At 48.2% G+C, this 13,238-nt stretch overlaps 1 protein-coding gene across 1 annotated transcript in view; it reads right to left on the bottom strand.

The window, feature by feature from the left end:
* TCF7L1 (transcription factor 7 like 1) overlaps positions 1-13,238 on the bottom strand; it is a 158,191-nt gene continuing 144,953 nt past the window's right edge. Inside the window, exons 5-12 of the mRNA XM_068564300.1 lie at positions 7,166-7,298; positions 6,077-6,179; positions 5,689-5,772; positions 4,799-4,942; positions 3,904-4,063; positions 3,711-3,818; positions 2,722-2,797; positions 1-1,435 (exon numbers count right to left, since the gene is read on the bottom strand). Coding sequence (XP_068420401.1) covers positions 1,002-1,435; positions 2,722-2,797; positions 3,711-3,818; positions 3,904-4,063; positions 4,799-4,942; positions 5,689-5,772; positions 6,077-6,179; positions 7,166-7,298 — 1,242 coding nt within the window. The 3' untranslated portion in view covers positions 1-1,001. The remainder of the gene's footprint in view (positions 1,436-2,721; positions 2,798-3,710; positions 3,819-3,903; positions 4,064-4,798; positions 4,943-5,688; positions 5,773-6,076; positions 6,180-7,165; positions 7,299-13,238) is intronic.

Raw genomic sequence — 13,238 nt, 5'->3', positions numbered from 1 at the left:
AAAGGTCTTGCAACTGCAATTTTATTTTCTTTTGTGAAAATAAACAACTGGGAGTTTATTTTTTTATTTTTCAACTGGGAGTTTAAATTGCTCCAAAAAACCCCATAAAAATGAAAAGAAATACACACAGAAGAAGCATGTGAGGTGATGGGGGAGGGAGGAGGGTCTCTAGAGCTTTGGCAGATTGTGCTAGCACGGACCCGGGTGACAGGAGCCAGACCTTGGAGCCAGGTCCTGTCTGCCACTCTGGGGCTGTGAGGGAACATCTCGACTGGTAAGGGGGTGGTACACAGGCTTCTTCACTGAGGAAGTGGCAGGCACCTTGAGTCCCTTTAAATGCGGGAAAGAACCACTGCAGAGGACCTCTTCCCCCACCAAAAGCTGGAGACTGGGGCATTAGGGCCACTGAGGGAAAGGGGATGCTGGTGGAGACAAACGAGGCCAAGGTGTCTTCACACATGGTGACAGCCTTACACTGGGCAGAGAATGAAGATGAAGGCAAGAACCCATGGAGCTGAGCAAAGGAGAAGAACGTGGGCCAAGTTAAAAGGGAATGTCCAGGAGTGGGACGTAGATGAAGAGGCTGCGGGCTAGAAATGGCAGCAACGGCCAACATGCGGGCTGGGTGGGGGAAGCCGGGACGCGGGGGGACGATGGGAAGAGGGAGGAGGGCAGAGAGTCCAGGAGGTAGAGACAGAGGTGCCTTCTGCCCAGGTCCATCCACCGCTGCACATACAGGAAGAATAACACACTACTTTTCAGTTCTTGTTTTTTAAAGATTTTTTTTTGTTTGTTTTGTTTTGTTTTTTAAAAAAGCCTTAAGATCAGCTACTGGTTACATCTACAAAACGTAAAGTGCTGCTGTTACCAGTCACTTTACAGAACAGTCCAGAGTGGTCAAATATTGACCAATAAAGTTTCCTTTTTTTTTTTCTTCTTCTTCTTCTGCGTCATTACTACTCGATGAGTCACGTGACAGCCTGCATAGGTCAGGGGGCAGCTTAGTGGGCAGACTTGGTAACCAAGGAAAGAGGCTGGGCCTGGAGCACGGGGAGGGCCTGGTGGGCATGGAGCGTGGCTGGGAAGGAAGGGGGGGACGTCAGCAGAGCTGTGGGCACGGACCCCAGGGGGAGGGGCCGGGACAGGACGGGGGGCTGGCTGCCCATCTGGCCAGAGGAGGTGGCGGCAGCCTTCGCTGACAGGAAGGCAGCCGAGTGGAGAGCCAGCTGGGCCCGGGTCTCTGGCTTGGTGGTGAGGGAGAGGGGCTGGGCTTGCTCCGAGTGGGTGGCGGCCGGGGCAGCCGGGGAGGCCAAGGCCGTGGAGGGGGTGGCCGGCGAGTCCAGCATGCTGCCGTGGGAGGAGGCAGGGCTGTCACAGGGCTTCTCAGGGGGCAGGTACTGGACACATGGCTTCTTGCTTTTGGAGGCCAGAGCACCTAGGGGAAAAAAAAACCACACGAAAGAGTTAGCAGCTAGGAGCACGGGGGGAGGCGGAAGTTGCCGAGGAAGCCCAGCTGTACGCATCAACTCCGGAAACAAGAATGCGTACAGGGAGGGACGTGAGAACCTGAAATGACGGCTATGGCTTTCAAGACACCTAGAGCACAGACAAGGGGCAATGCCCAAATGCCAAAGACCCATTCAGTACCTGCCTGGAAGGAAAATAGCTCAGCCTATCACATCATCGTCTTCCTGCTGAAAGCTCATCATTCTGGGGATGGATCTCCACTCAATTTGCTTTAAGATCTTTGGTTTATGGTGCTGTCAGAGATAGTATAGCACCTGCTAAGCAACGTGGTATACAGTGGATTTTGCATCATATACATAGTTAACTTACATGTACTCCTATGGAGATGAATACGCAAATTATACAGATATTAGAAAGGTAGGAAAGGAGATGAAAAGAAAAGCAAGGTGATAAAAAGCACTTTAGGGGACCTCCCTGGTGGTCCAGGGGTCAGGACTTGGCGCTTTCACTGCTGTGGCCCCGGGTTTGATCCCTGGTCAGGGAACTAAGATCCCACAAGCTGGGTGGCGCAGCTCCCTCACCGCCCCCCGCCCCCAAAAAAGCACTATAGATGGAACTAAACAAGTTCTGCACTTGTCCCGGAGTGAGCATGAGATGGGAGGCTTGACTGAAATACTGGTCACAGTGTGAGCATCTCTGTGCTGGGTGTGATTCTGGTGTAAAAAGATACAGTACATATTTGTGGCACAAAGGGGCCCCCCCAATCCAAGTGAACAATTATTTCTGATATTCGACCAAACAAACACTGGAGGAAAACCTGATTCTACTGGATTCACTGATAGGTGATAATGTCAATCTCTAATGGGCTGCCTTCCTAAGGGAATTTCAAGGATCATTTCAGCGACATTCAGTTTTTACCTTATGCATTGATTTTAGAACCTAACCCTCAAATAAGACACAACTCAACTGAATTGAAAAGAGCCTTCCAAGTGACAAAGTGCTGGACCATTTAACAAGCAGAGTGACTGGAAAAATCCCTTCACTTCTTCGAGCCTCTTAACAGATCATCTCCAAAATGGGGATAATAATAACACACCCCCTGAGTGTACATAAGGCTGAGGCCTTGAAAATGGCAGCTATCATAATACGGCATTGTCACCGTGTCCATCAGAGACCCCGGTACAAAGTGCCGGCAGGTGTAGCTGGGATAGTGGGAAAAAGAAGTAAAGGTGCAGGGCCCTCCTGAAGACTCACCGTCTGCCTCCTGGACTTGCTGCTGGGACTGGGTCTGGGAAAGCTGCTTTTCTCGCTTCCTCTTCTTTTTCTTACCCTGAAAGATAACAGCCAAAGGAAGAGGTAACCAGGGACAGAATAACCGGCTTTCTGCGGGACTCCCAGCTATCAAGTGGGGAGACAGGATACTTCCTGTACTGGGCACCCAGATCACACTCCCCACGGCAGCCCCACAAGGTGGCACAGTGAGCCTTCCTGGAACACCGCTTCCCTCCCCCACTGGATCCCTTCCCTCCAGCTCCGGTGCCCTGGCTTTCTCGGAAGGCCTCATTCTTTCCCTGCCCTTCAGGCTTATTTTTCCATTTCTCTCCCTAGAACAGTGTAAGGTTCCTGATCTTTTCTGAGGGGTCCCAGGTCTCACTGAAAATCTAATGCAGCTGGGAATTCCCCAGCTGTCCAGTGGTTAGGACTCTGTGCTTTCACTGCCGAGGGCGTGGGTTCAATCGGCAAAAAAAAAAACCAAATAAACAAACAAAACCCCCAGAAAACTAACGTAGCTATGCAGCCTTTTAGCACAAAAAAAAGCAAGTAAGAACATACATACAAAAACCTTCCCAGTTTCAGGGAGTTATCAGAAACGCGGGCAGTGGCTGGTCTCTGAGCATTGGTCTCTTACGCATTGGTCTCTGAGCCCCAGGTTGGGAACCCTTGGCTAGAGACACTGACCACAGAGCTAGCACACAGCTCACACTGCACCCTGAATTATGGAATTAAAGGCTGAGTCCACTTCCAATGGGACAGGCACAAATTGGAGTCTGTCCTCAGGATACCAAACCATGGCCTTGTTGCCCTCCTGAGAACTAAAACGTCTTATCTCTAGAGAAATATAGACTTCTCCCTGGCCTCCCTGGAAGCTGACTCCGTTGATAGGGTCCCCTGTCACTGGAGTCAGCTTCCTTTCCCCCTCTTCCTCTCGCAGAGGCTACTCCTGGTGTCTGATGGGCACGTACGTAGTTGTCCCGGGCTGACCAGGTCGGGTAGAGCTGCGAGTGAAGCTGCCGCTCCTTCCGGGCCAGTTCGTAGTACTTGGCCTGTTCTTCTCGGGACAGGTTGTGCCACTGCGGGAGAGAGGACCAGCGAGGACAGAGCGGTGAGCGCAGGGGCGCTGAGCCGCACAGCCCGGAGCACAAGGGCAGGCCTTACCTTTCTCCCCAGGATCTGGTTAATGGCTGCACTTTCCTTCAGGGTGCACTCGGCCACCACCTTGGCCCTCATCTCCTTCATATATAACATGAAGGCATTAAGAGGCTTCTTCACGTGGGGTTTCTTTTCTTCCTCTTTTTTCACCGTGACGGGTGATTTCCTGGGGAGTCATAAGGCTGTCGGTTAGCTGGTGTCAGCTGTCATCTCTCTGGGAGGCTAAGCGCTGTCTGCCTCTGGGGAGGGGAGAGGCTGTTGCTTGGATGATAATGCAGGTTGCCCGGGGTTGCTTTCAGAGCCTGAGCATCTGGTTCCTAGCCTCTGACTGACCTCCGGCCATGTTCTAGGAAAGGACAACCTCCTGACAAAGGAGCGGAGGGTGGTGGTGAGGGCTGGGATGCACTGGCCGCAGGTGAGAAAGAGGAGGGGGGCAGGGCACTTCAGGCAGAAACGGAGAGGGGAGGTCTCCTCGGCTACGAGGCACCGACTTTGGCTTTCCTGCTGTCTTTATGGCACAGTGGACAAAGCACAGGCCTTGGTGCTGGGCACAGCTCTGCCACCGGTCAGCCATGTGACCTTGAGAATATTCTCCTTTCTGGGGCCTTACAATTTTCGAGTGTATGGGGAGTGGGGTGGGAGGGGGAGAAGGAAGCTAAAAGCTCTCTCAGGTTCTCTTTCAGCCTCAAAGTCCTGGTTGTAAAACTTTCCTGAATGTGAGAAGAGATGCACGGTGTCTCTGAGAGGATGGGAACTCCAGGGGTCAAAGGGAACAGTTCCCAAGGGAGAGGGTGTAGTTGAGGAAGCTGCCAGGCTGCCAGCTGAATGTCCCCAAGAAAGCAACCAATGGCACTCGCTGCTCAGAGACTGGCCAACCCCCATCAGGCAGCCTGTTACTCACGCGATCACGGCCGGGCTCAGGCTGGGGGGCGCCGGTTCCTGCTTGACGATGGGGGAGACGATGGCGGGGTGGGGGATCCCTGAGGTGGGCAGACCAGGATGGGCCGGAGCCACCATGTGAGGGGAGAACCGACTGGAAACCAGGCTATGTACCAGATGGAAACAAAGACAACAGAGGGATTCAGGCAGAATGCTTATCACCCACAGGGGATGTGGCGGGCCCCAAGTCTTGATGGCGGAGGCGTGTAAACACCTCTGCTGTGGCAGCGTTGGAGCAACGGAAGGCCATGCACTGACCTTGACAGAACCGGTTTGGGAAACACCCAACTAACCTCCCTTCCCCCACAAGCGTGCAGGTTTCCTATATCTGGTGCTGAAAGCAGGTAGGATGAAAAACACAAAAGAAGATGCAGCGGGTCTGAGGCCAGGGTACACAGGGGGGAAAGAAGGGCTTAGGCTGTGGGTTGCACTTCTTTTGTCATTGGCGGTACCACTGTCAGGTAGATCGGCCACTGAGACAGAAATCCCCTTTCACTGTTCCCCTCTCCTGACATCATTGCAGGAACAATTAATCTCCCAGCCTCTGGCTTCAGAGTGACGTACTCAAAATGCTTCAGTGCCACAAAGCCCAGCCCAGCCCGTGAGGGGACGTGCAGGAGGGTTGAGTGCGAGGGCTTTGAAATGCTTCTCTTAGAGAGATGGGGCAAGAGTGAGCTGAGCCTATGGTCTCCATCCCCACCTTATCAGAGAGGCAGGAGGAAAGGTGAGCACCTGCCTCCTCGCTTACTGCCAAGAGAAAGCTGTGTAATGGTCAGAAATGGCAGGGACGCTGGTAGACAACCATTCCCTGCACTGCCACTTCCTGCTCACAGCTCCAGCCCCAGGACTCACCTGGACATTGAGGCATTCATGGCGAGGGCAGGGTAGGGGTGCCGGAAGCCGCCGGGAGGAAGGGAGTACATGGGCTGTCCTTGCCTATAAGGGCCAGGAGCAAGGAAATCTGGTCAGCAAATTGGCTAAAATGGGAATGTTCAGGACAGGGAAGGAGAGGCGGTTGGGAAGAAAGGATGAGAAGTAAAGGCAGGAAGTAGGAAGGAAGAGTTGGGGGGACACTGCCCTGGGGAGAGCAGGGAGGTCTGAGTCCTGGGCTTTGGTGAGAGGGCTCCACGTGTGGGGGTGGGGCGTCTGTATACGGGCCACCAGGACCGGCTGGAGGTACAGAAGTTAGAACTCAGCATAAGGAAGAAGGGAGGGTAAGAAAGGCTGTAAGTTTCCTTACTGTGGGACGAGCCAGCCGAGGGGATGGGGGATTTGCCCGACAGCTCCGGGAGACAGTGGGTAATACGGAGACAGCTCAGATGGGTGAGGGGGCCGGGGGATTCCTGCTTCCAAAGAGAGATGTGTCAGACAATTCCTTGGCCCTACATTAACACCTTAAAATAATATCAAACAGGAGGTTCCTTGCCCTATATTCCCAGGTGCCCTGGAGCTTGGAAGGCCCTTTCTTTTATTATCCCTGCCCTCTGTCACCAGTAATTTCCAGCTGCCCATACAGGAGTCGTCCAAGACACAGGCAGGAAATTTTGGACTGAGAGACCCAAGATATCCCCAGAGTCATCAGCTAGAAAAGCTGCCTCATTCATGGAAAGATAAACTTTGGATCTCCGTTCCACATTTGTCCTCCTTATTATCTGTAACTTGTAGTAGCTGTGATTTCTCTAAAGAGGAGCTCCAAAAATGCTTTGACCCATGGAAACTCTATGGGAATTTTATGAAGACTATGGCTCCCTCTGGGATGGAGTTCGGGTGAGCAAGTTAAAAAAACAAAAAAAACAAAAAAAACAAAAAAAACACAACAACAAGCCAACTCAGTCTACTTCAGTCTACTGCTTTATAGCTATACTTATGTCTGGCTAGACTGTTTACTTCCATATGTTCAGTTTAGGGCATAGGTTTTGGTTTAAGGAGGCACAGCCTGCAGCCGGCTAGACTTCAACGTCAATGAGAAAGGAGATTTTTTTCCCCCTTCCAGGTCATTCCAATCTTAAAGTTTTAAGAGATTCTAAAGTAAAAGAAGCAGTGGCAGAGCAACACCAAATGCTTGCTGTGGAGCCAGGCCCTATGCATCATCTCATTTAATCTCCTTTCATCCTCACAATGACCCAGTGATGCAGAAGGGACACGTAAGGCACTGATGAGCGAACTGAAAAGGCTAAACTTAGTGGGCAGGGTTAGAGACAATTCAGAGTTGGAGACATGGTTTGAACCCAGGTCTGTCTGATTCCAGGGCTGAAATACTCCCCGAGAAGAAAAGCCCACCCCCACTGGAGCTGTGGAGCTGGTCCAGCCTGAGCAGCCGCTGACTCACCTGTCTTTGGATCGATCTCTGGGGAGAGGTGTGTGGGAGGGGAGCCAGGGGAGAAGTGGTCGTTGCTGTAGGTGATGAGGGGCGTCAACGGATGCATGTGGTGCGGGTGCTGAACAACAGGAACTTTATTAGACTGAAAGACAGAGAGAAAAAGACTAGGGACAGTTGCCAAGGAGATGGAGAGTACGGGCAGACCTCAGAGATACTGCAGGTTCCGTTTACTGCTTTATCTGCAGTAAAGCAAATCACACACAGTTTTTGGTTTCCCGGTGCATAAATCTATTTTTTTTTTTGAAAAAGAATTTTTTTTTTTTTTTTGGGATGTGCTGCGCGGCGTGTGGGATCTTAGTTCCCTGACCAGGGATGGAACCCGCACCCCCTGCAGTGGAAGAGCAGAGTCTTAACCACTGGACCGCCAGGGAAGTCCCTCCCAGTGCGTATAAAAGTTATGTTTGGGGCTTCCCTGGTGGTGCAGTGGTTGAGAATCTGCCTACTAATGCAGGGGACACGGGTTCGAGCCCTGGTCTGGGAAGATCCCACATGCCGCAGAGCAACTGGGCCCGTGAGCCACAACTACCGAGCCTGCGCGTCTGGAGCCTGTGCTCCGCAACAAGAGAGGCCACGATAGTGAGAGGCCCGCGCACCGCGATGAAGAGTGGCCCCCGCTTGCCGCAACTAGAGGAAGCCCTCGCACAGAAACCAAGACCCAACACAGCCAAATAAATAAATAAATAAATAATAATTAAAGGTGCTAATAATTAAAAAAAAAGTTATGTTTACACTATACTGTAGTCCGTTAAGTGTGCAATGGCATTAGGTCTAAAAAAATATGCACATACCCTAATTAAAAATACTTTATTGTGGGCTTCCCTGGTGGCGCAGTGGTTGAGAATCTGCCTGCCAATGCAGGGGACACGGGTTCACGCCCTGGTCTGGGAAGATCCCACATGCCGCGGAGCAACTAGGCCCGTGAGCCACAATTACTGAGCCTGCGCGTCTGGAGCCTGTGCTCCGCAACAAGAGAGGCCACGATAGTGAGAGGCCCGCGCACCGCGATGAAGAGTGGCCCCCGCTTACCACAGCTAGAGAAAGCCCTCGCACAGAAACGAAGACCCAACACAGCCATAAATAAAAAATAAATAAATAAATAAACCCAAAAGTTAAAAAAAAACAAAAAACAAAAAACTTTATTGTCAAAAGGTGCTAACTATCATCTGAGCCTTTAGTGAGTTGTAATCTTTTTGCAATAGTGACATCAAAGATCAGTGATCACAGATCAGCAATCACAGATCAGCATAACAAATATAATAATAATGAATAAATTTGAAATATTGCGAGAATTACTGAAATGTGACCCAGAGACACAAAGTGAGCAAAGGCTGTTGGAAAAATGATGCCGACAGACTTGCTGGATGCAAGATTGCTATAAACCTTCAATTCATAAAAAATGCAATGTCTGCGAAGCACAGTAAAGTACAATAAAACAAGATATGCCTGTAAAACCTGTGGTTATGTACTTGGTTGAATAGGTACCAGGTATTTTCCATGCAACATCCCATTCAGCCCTCGAAGAGTACTTGAGAGAAAGAAGCGGTCTATACAGCAGAGAAGGAACCAACAGAATTAGAGAAGGGATTACATCCACCCTCCTACGTACCCTCTTCAAAACAGCCCACCATCACTCACTTCATGTGTACTGTGTGGTGCTAAATGCTACAGGCTGCTCAATTATGAACCGTGCTCTGTGTAATCTCAGGGACTTTAGAACACACGCTTTCCTTTTCAGTTTTTTTTTTTTTTTTTTTTTGGCTGCATCGTGCAGCATGAGGGATCTTAGTTCCCCGACCAGGGATCAAACCCATGCCCCCGGCAACAGAAGCGCGGAGTCTTAACCACTGGACCGCCAGGGAAGTCCCTCAACACACGCTTTCCAAATGAATCTCCTAGAAAGGGTAGCTCATGGGTTCACATCTGAGACTGGTAACAGAGCAGTGAGGGAATTGTCACCATCAGACCTCATATAACCAGTTGTCATGTTCAGGGTTTACAGACACCACCAAGAGCACTTAAAACAGTTCTCCCTGGAGAGTTTCAAACACTCTGCTGACCTAATTATCACATTTCATTTACAACACCAGAGAGTGTAAGGAGCACATTTTACATAACTGTTAAGAAAGCAAAAACACTGGCATGTCACCAACACATCCTGCTTCAGAAATGTTAAAAAAGGGAAAAACCTGTGTGTCCTGGAATTAGTAAACTGAATTAATTTTTAATTGTTTTGACATCATCTGACTTAACAATAAAGATTTTTATTGTAAAAATGGCTATCGTCCTTATTATAACCTAGCAAAAAAGCTATGATTATCTTCATTTGAGGAATGAGGAAACTGAGTGGGGAAAGATTAAGTGACTTAGCCTGAGCCACAGGGCTAGTAAGTGGTAGAACTGGATTCCTATCAGCCCTTTATGGCTCTAACACACCAGGCTGTCTTCTCTTGCACTACCTGGCACCTCAACAGCCTAATCAAAACATCTGCAAGAGAAAGGACTGACACACATTTTTTCGGATAATAAGGTAAATGAGTTACAAGTGGAGAAGAGATTTATTAAAAAAGAGATTCGTAAAAAGGATGATGATTTGGTGGCATCTCAGGGGGCCAGAATTCCAAACTTCTGCCTTCCCAGTTGAATGTTTCGTTTCATAGATTCCTGAGCCCTTCTGCCTTTTACTCAGTGTCCCCCGGGCGCTCATCATGCAAGCAACTATATGTACACCTCCTAGGCATTCGTGTGCTGACAGTAATCTTGCTCCATTTTCAGTGGGCTAAGCAGAGATGAGAGGCAGAGTCCTGGAGCAAGGCCTAGAACCCAGGGGCCCAGCTCTCAGACTCACAGAAGTGAGACCAAGAATGCAGATGAGACCAAGAATGCAGATGGTTCATAACCAAAACCACTAGGTGGCGCAGGCACACGGCTGGACCCTGCTGGTACCTCACCTTGAACAACTTCCTATCACCACCTTCAGTGGGCACATTGGACGTTGCACAATAAATTCTAAAATTCTTTTCTTCTTACTGTTTTCACCTGTTCCCTCACTGGCTTTTGAAGAGGTCTCCACGGACATGAACATTCCGCACAAATAAGAGTATAAAAAAATTATTTTAAGGTCAGATTTCTAGGATCCTGATGCAACTCGATGATGCACTGAGGTTTCCTGGAAACAGCTTTGTCTAAAGGGTGATTTTTAGTATCATAAAAGCAATAGGATTATTGCCAAAGTGATAGTAAATGATAAAAGAATTACACAGAATGATTACAATTTTTAAAAAACACATAAATTCTATGATTTAAAAAAAAGACTAGAGGCAGTTCCCTGGTGGTCCAGTGGTTAGGACTCGGTGCTTCACTAGCATGGGCTGGGGTTCAATCCCTGGTTGGGGAACTAAGATCCCATCCCACCAGCCGTGCAGCGCAGTGGAAGAAAAAACAAACAAACTAACAAAAAGACTAGAAGCACACCAAAATGTAAACAGTAAGTGTATTTGAGTGGTGGGACTACAGGTGCTTTTGTTTTTCTTATTTCCCTTTCTGTATTTTCCAATTTAATTATTACCTACTTAAAACTATACTTATGATGAACACAATTTCCTAAGAAAGAAATATAAACTGTATTATAAAACATTTAGAAAACACAATCACACACACACACAAAAACAAACCAAAAAAACTCCATAATCACACTAGCCTAACCCAGTCACTATTATCATTTTGGCATATCTCCATTCATTTAGACTTCTTGTACATCTGTTTTTCACTTATATCATTTATAGCCATCTTTTTTTTAAATTTAAAATTTCAGCTTTATTGAGGTATAATTGACAAATAAGATTGTTATATATTTAATGTGTACTATGTGATGATTGGATATATGTACATAGAGCCATCTTAAAATACTTAATAGTATTATGAATCCTGACTGGCCATGTGCTGTTGAGTTTGGCTTCATCAGAAACTGACAAACAGGACTAAAGGTCTGGAAGGCTCGGGTTCAAGATGGTGGAGTAGAAGGACATGCGCTCACTCCCTCTTGCAAGAGCAACGGAATCACAACTAACTGATGAACAATCATCGACAGGAAGACACTGGCACTCACCAAAAAAGATAACCCACATCCAAAGACAAAGTAGAAGCCATAATGAGATGGTAGGAGGGGCGCAATCACAATAAAATCAAATCCCATAACTGATGGGTGGGTGAGACTCATGAACTGGAGAACACTTATACCACAGAAGTCCACCCACTGGAGTGAAGGTTCTGAGCCCCACGTCAGGCTTCCCAACCTGGGGGTCCGGCAACAGGAGGAGGAATTCCTAGAGAACCAGACTTTGAAGGCTAGCGGGATTTGACTGCAGGACTTCGACAGGACTGGGGGAAACAGAGACTCCACTCTTGGAAGGCACACACAAAGTACTGTGTGTGCATCAGGACCCGGGGAAGGAGCAGTGACCCCATAGGAGACTGAACCAGACCTACCTGCTAGTGTTGGAAGGTCTCCTGCAGAGGCGGAGGGTGGCTGTGGCTCACCACTGGGACAAGGACACTGGAGGCATAAGTTCTGGGAAGTACTCCTTCGCATAAGCCCTCCGGGAGTCTGCCATTAGCCTCACCAAAGAGCCTGTAGGCTCCAGTGCTGGGTCGCCTCAGGCCAAACAACCAACAGGGAGGACACTCAGCCCCACCCATCAGCAGACAAGCAGATTAAAGTTTTACTGAGCTCTGCCCACCAGAGCAATACCCAGCTCTACCCACCACCAGTCCCTCCCACCAGGAAACTTGCACAAGCCTCTTAGATAGCCTCATCCAGCAGAGGGCAGACAGCAGAAGCAAGAAGAACTACAATCCTGCAGCCTGTGGAACAAAAACCACATTCACGGAAAGACAGACAACATGAAAAGGCAGAGAGAGGGCTATGTACCAGACGAAGGAACAAGATAAAACCCCAGGAAAACAACTAAATGAAGTAGAGATAGGCAACCTTCCAGAAAAAGAATTCAGAATAATGATAGTGAAGATGATCCAGGACCTCAGAAAAAGAATGGAGGCAAAGATCGAGAAGATGCAAGAAATGTTTAACAAAGACCTAGAAGAATTAAAGAACAAACAAACAGAGATGAACAATACAATAACTGAAATGAAAAATACACTAGAAGGAATCAATGGCAGAATAACTGAGGCCGAAGAACGGTTAAGTGACCCGGAAGACAGAATGGTGGAATTCACTGCTGTGGAACAGAATAAAGAAAAAAGAATGAAAAGAAATGAAGACAGCCTAAGAGACCTCTGGGACAACATTAAACGCAACAACATTTGCATTATAGGGGTCCCAGAAAGAGAAGAGAGAAAGGACCCAAGAAAATATTTGAAGAGATTATAGTTGAAAACTTCCCTAACATGGGAAAGGAAATAGCCACCCAAGTCCAGGAAGCGCAGAGAGTCCCACACAGGATAAACCCAAAGAGAAACACGCCGAGAAACACAGTAATCAAACCGGCAAAAATTAAGGACAAAGAAAAATTATGGAAAGCAGCAAGGGAAAAATGACAAATAACATACAAGGGAACTCCCATAAGGTTAACAGCTGATCTCTCAGCAGAAATTCTACAAGCCAGAAGGGAGTGGCATGATATACTTAAAGTGATGAAAGGGAAGAAGCAACAACCAAGGTTACTCTACCGGCAAGGATCTCATTCAGATTCGATGGAGAAATCAAAAGCTTTACAGACAAGCAAAAGCTAAGAGAATTCAGCACCACCAAACCAGCTCTACAACAAATGCTAAAGGAACTTCTCTAAGTGGGAAACACAAGAGAAGAAAATGACCTACAAAAACAAACCCAAAACAATTAAGAAAATGGTCACAGGTACATACATATCGATGATTACCTTAAACGTGAATGGATTAAATGCTCCAACCAAAAGACACAGGCTTGCTGAATGGATAATAAAACAAGACCCATATATATGCTGTCTACAAGAGACCCACTTCAGACCTAGGGACACATACAGACTGA

The sequence above is a fragment of the Eschrichtius robustus genome, chromosome 15 (genome assembly GCF_028021215.1).
Source record: "Eschrichtius robustus isolate mEscRob2 chromosome 15, mEscRob2.pri, whole genome shotgun sequence".
Lineage (NCBI taxonomy): Eukaryota > Metazoa > Chordata > Mammalia > Artiodactyla > Eschrichtiidae > Eschrichtius > Eschrichtius robustus.
Note: the sequence above shows the minus strand (reverse complement) of the source record. Positions and strands in the feature narration are given on the sequence as shown.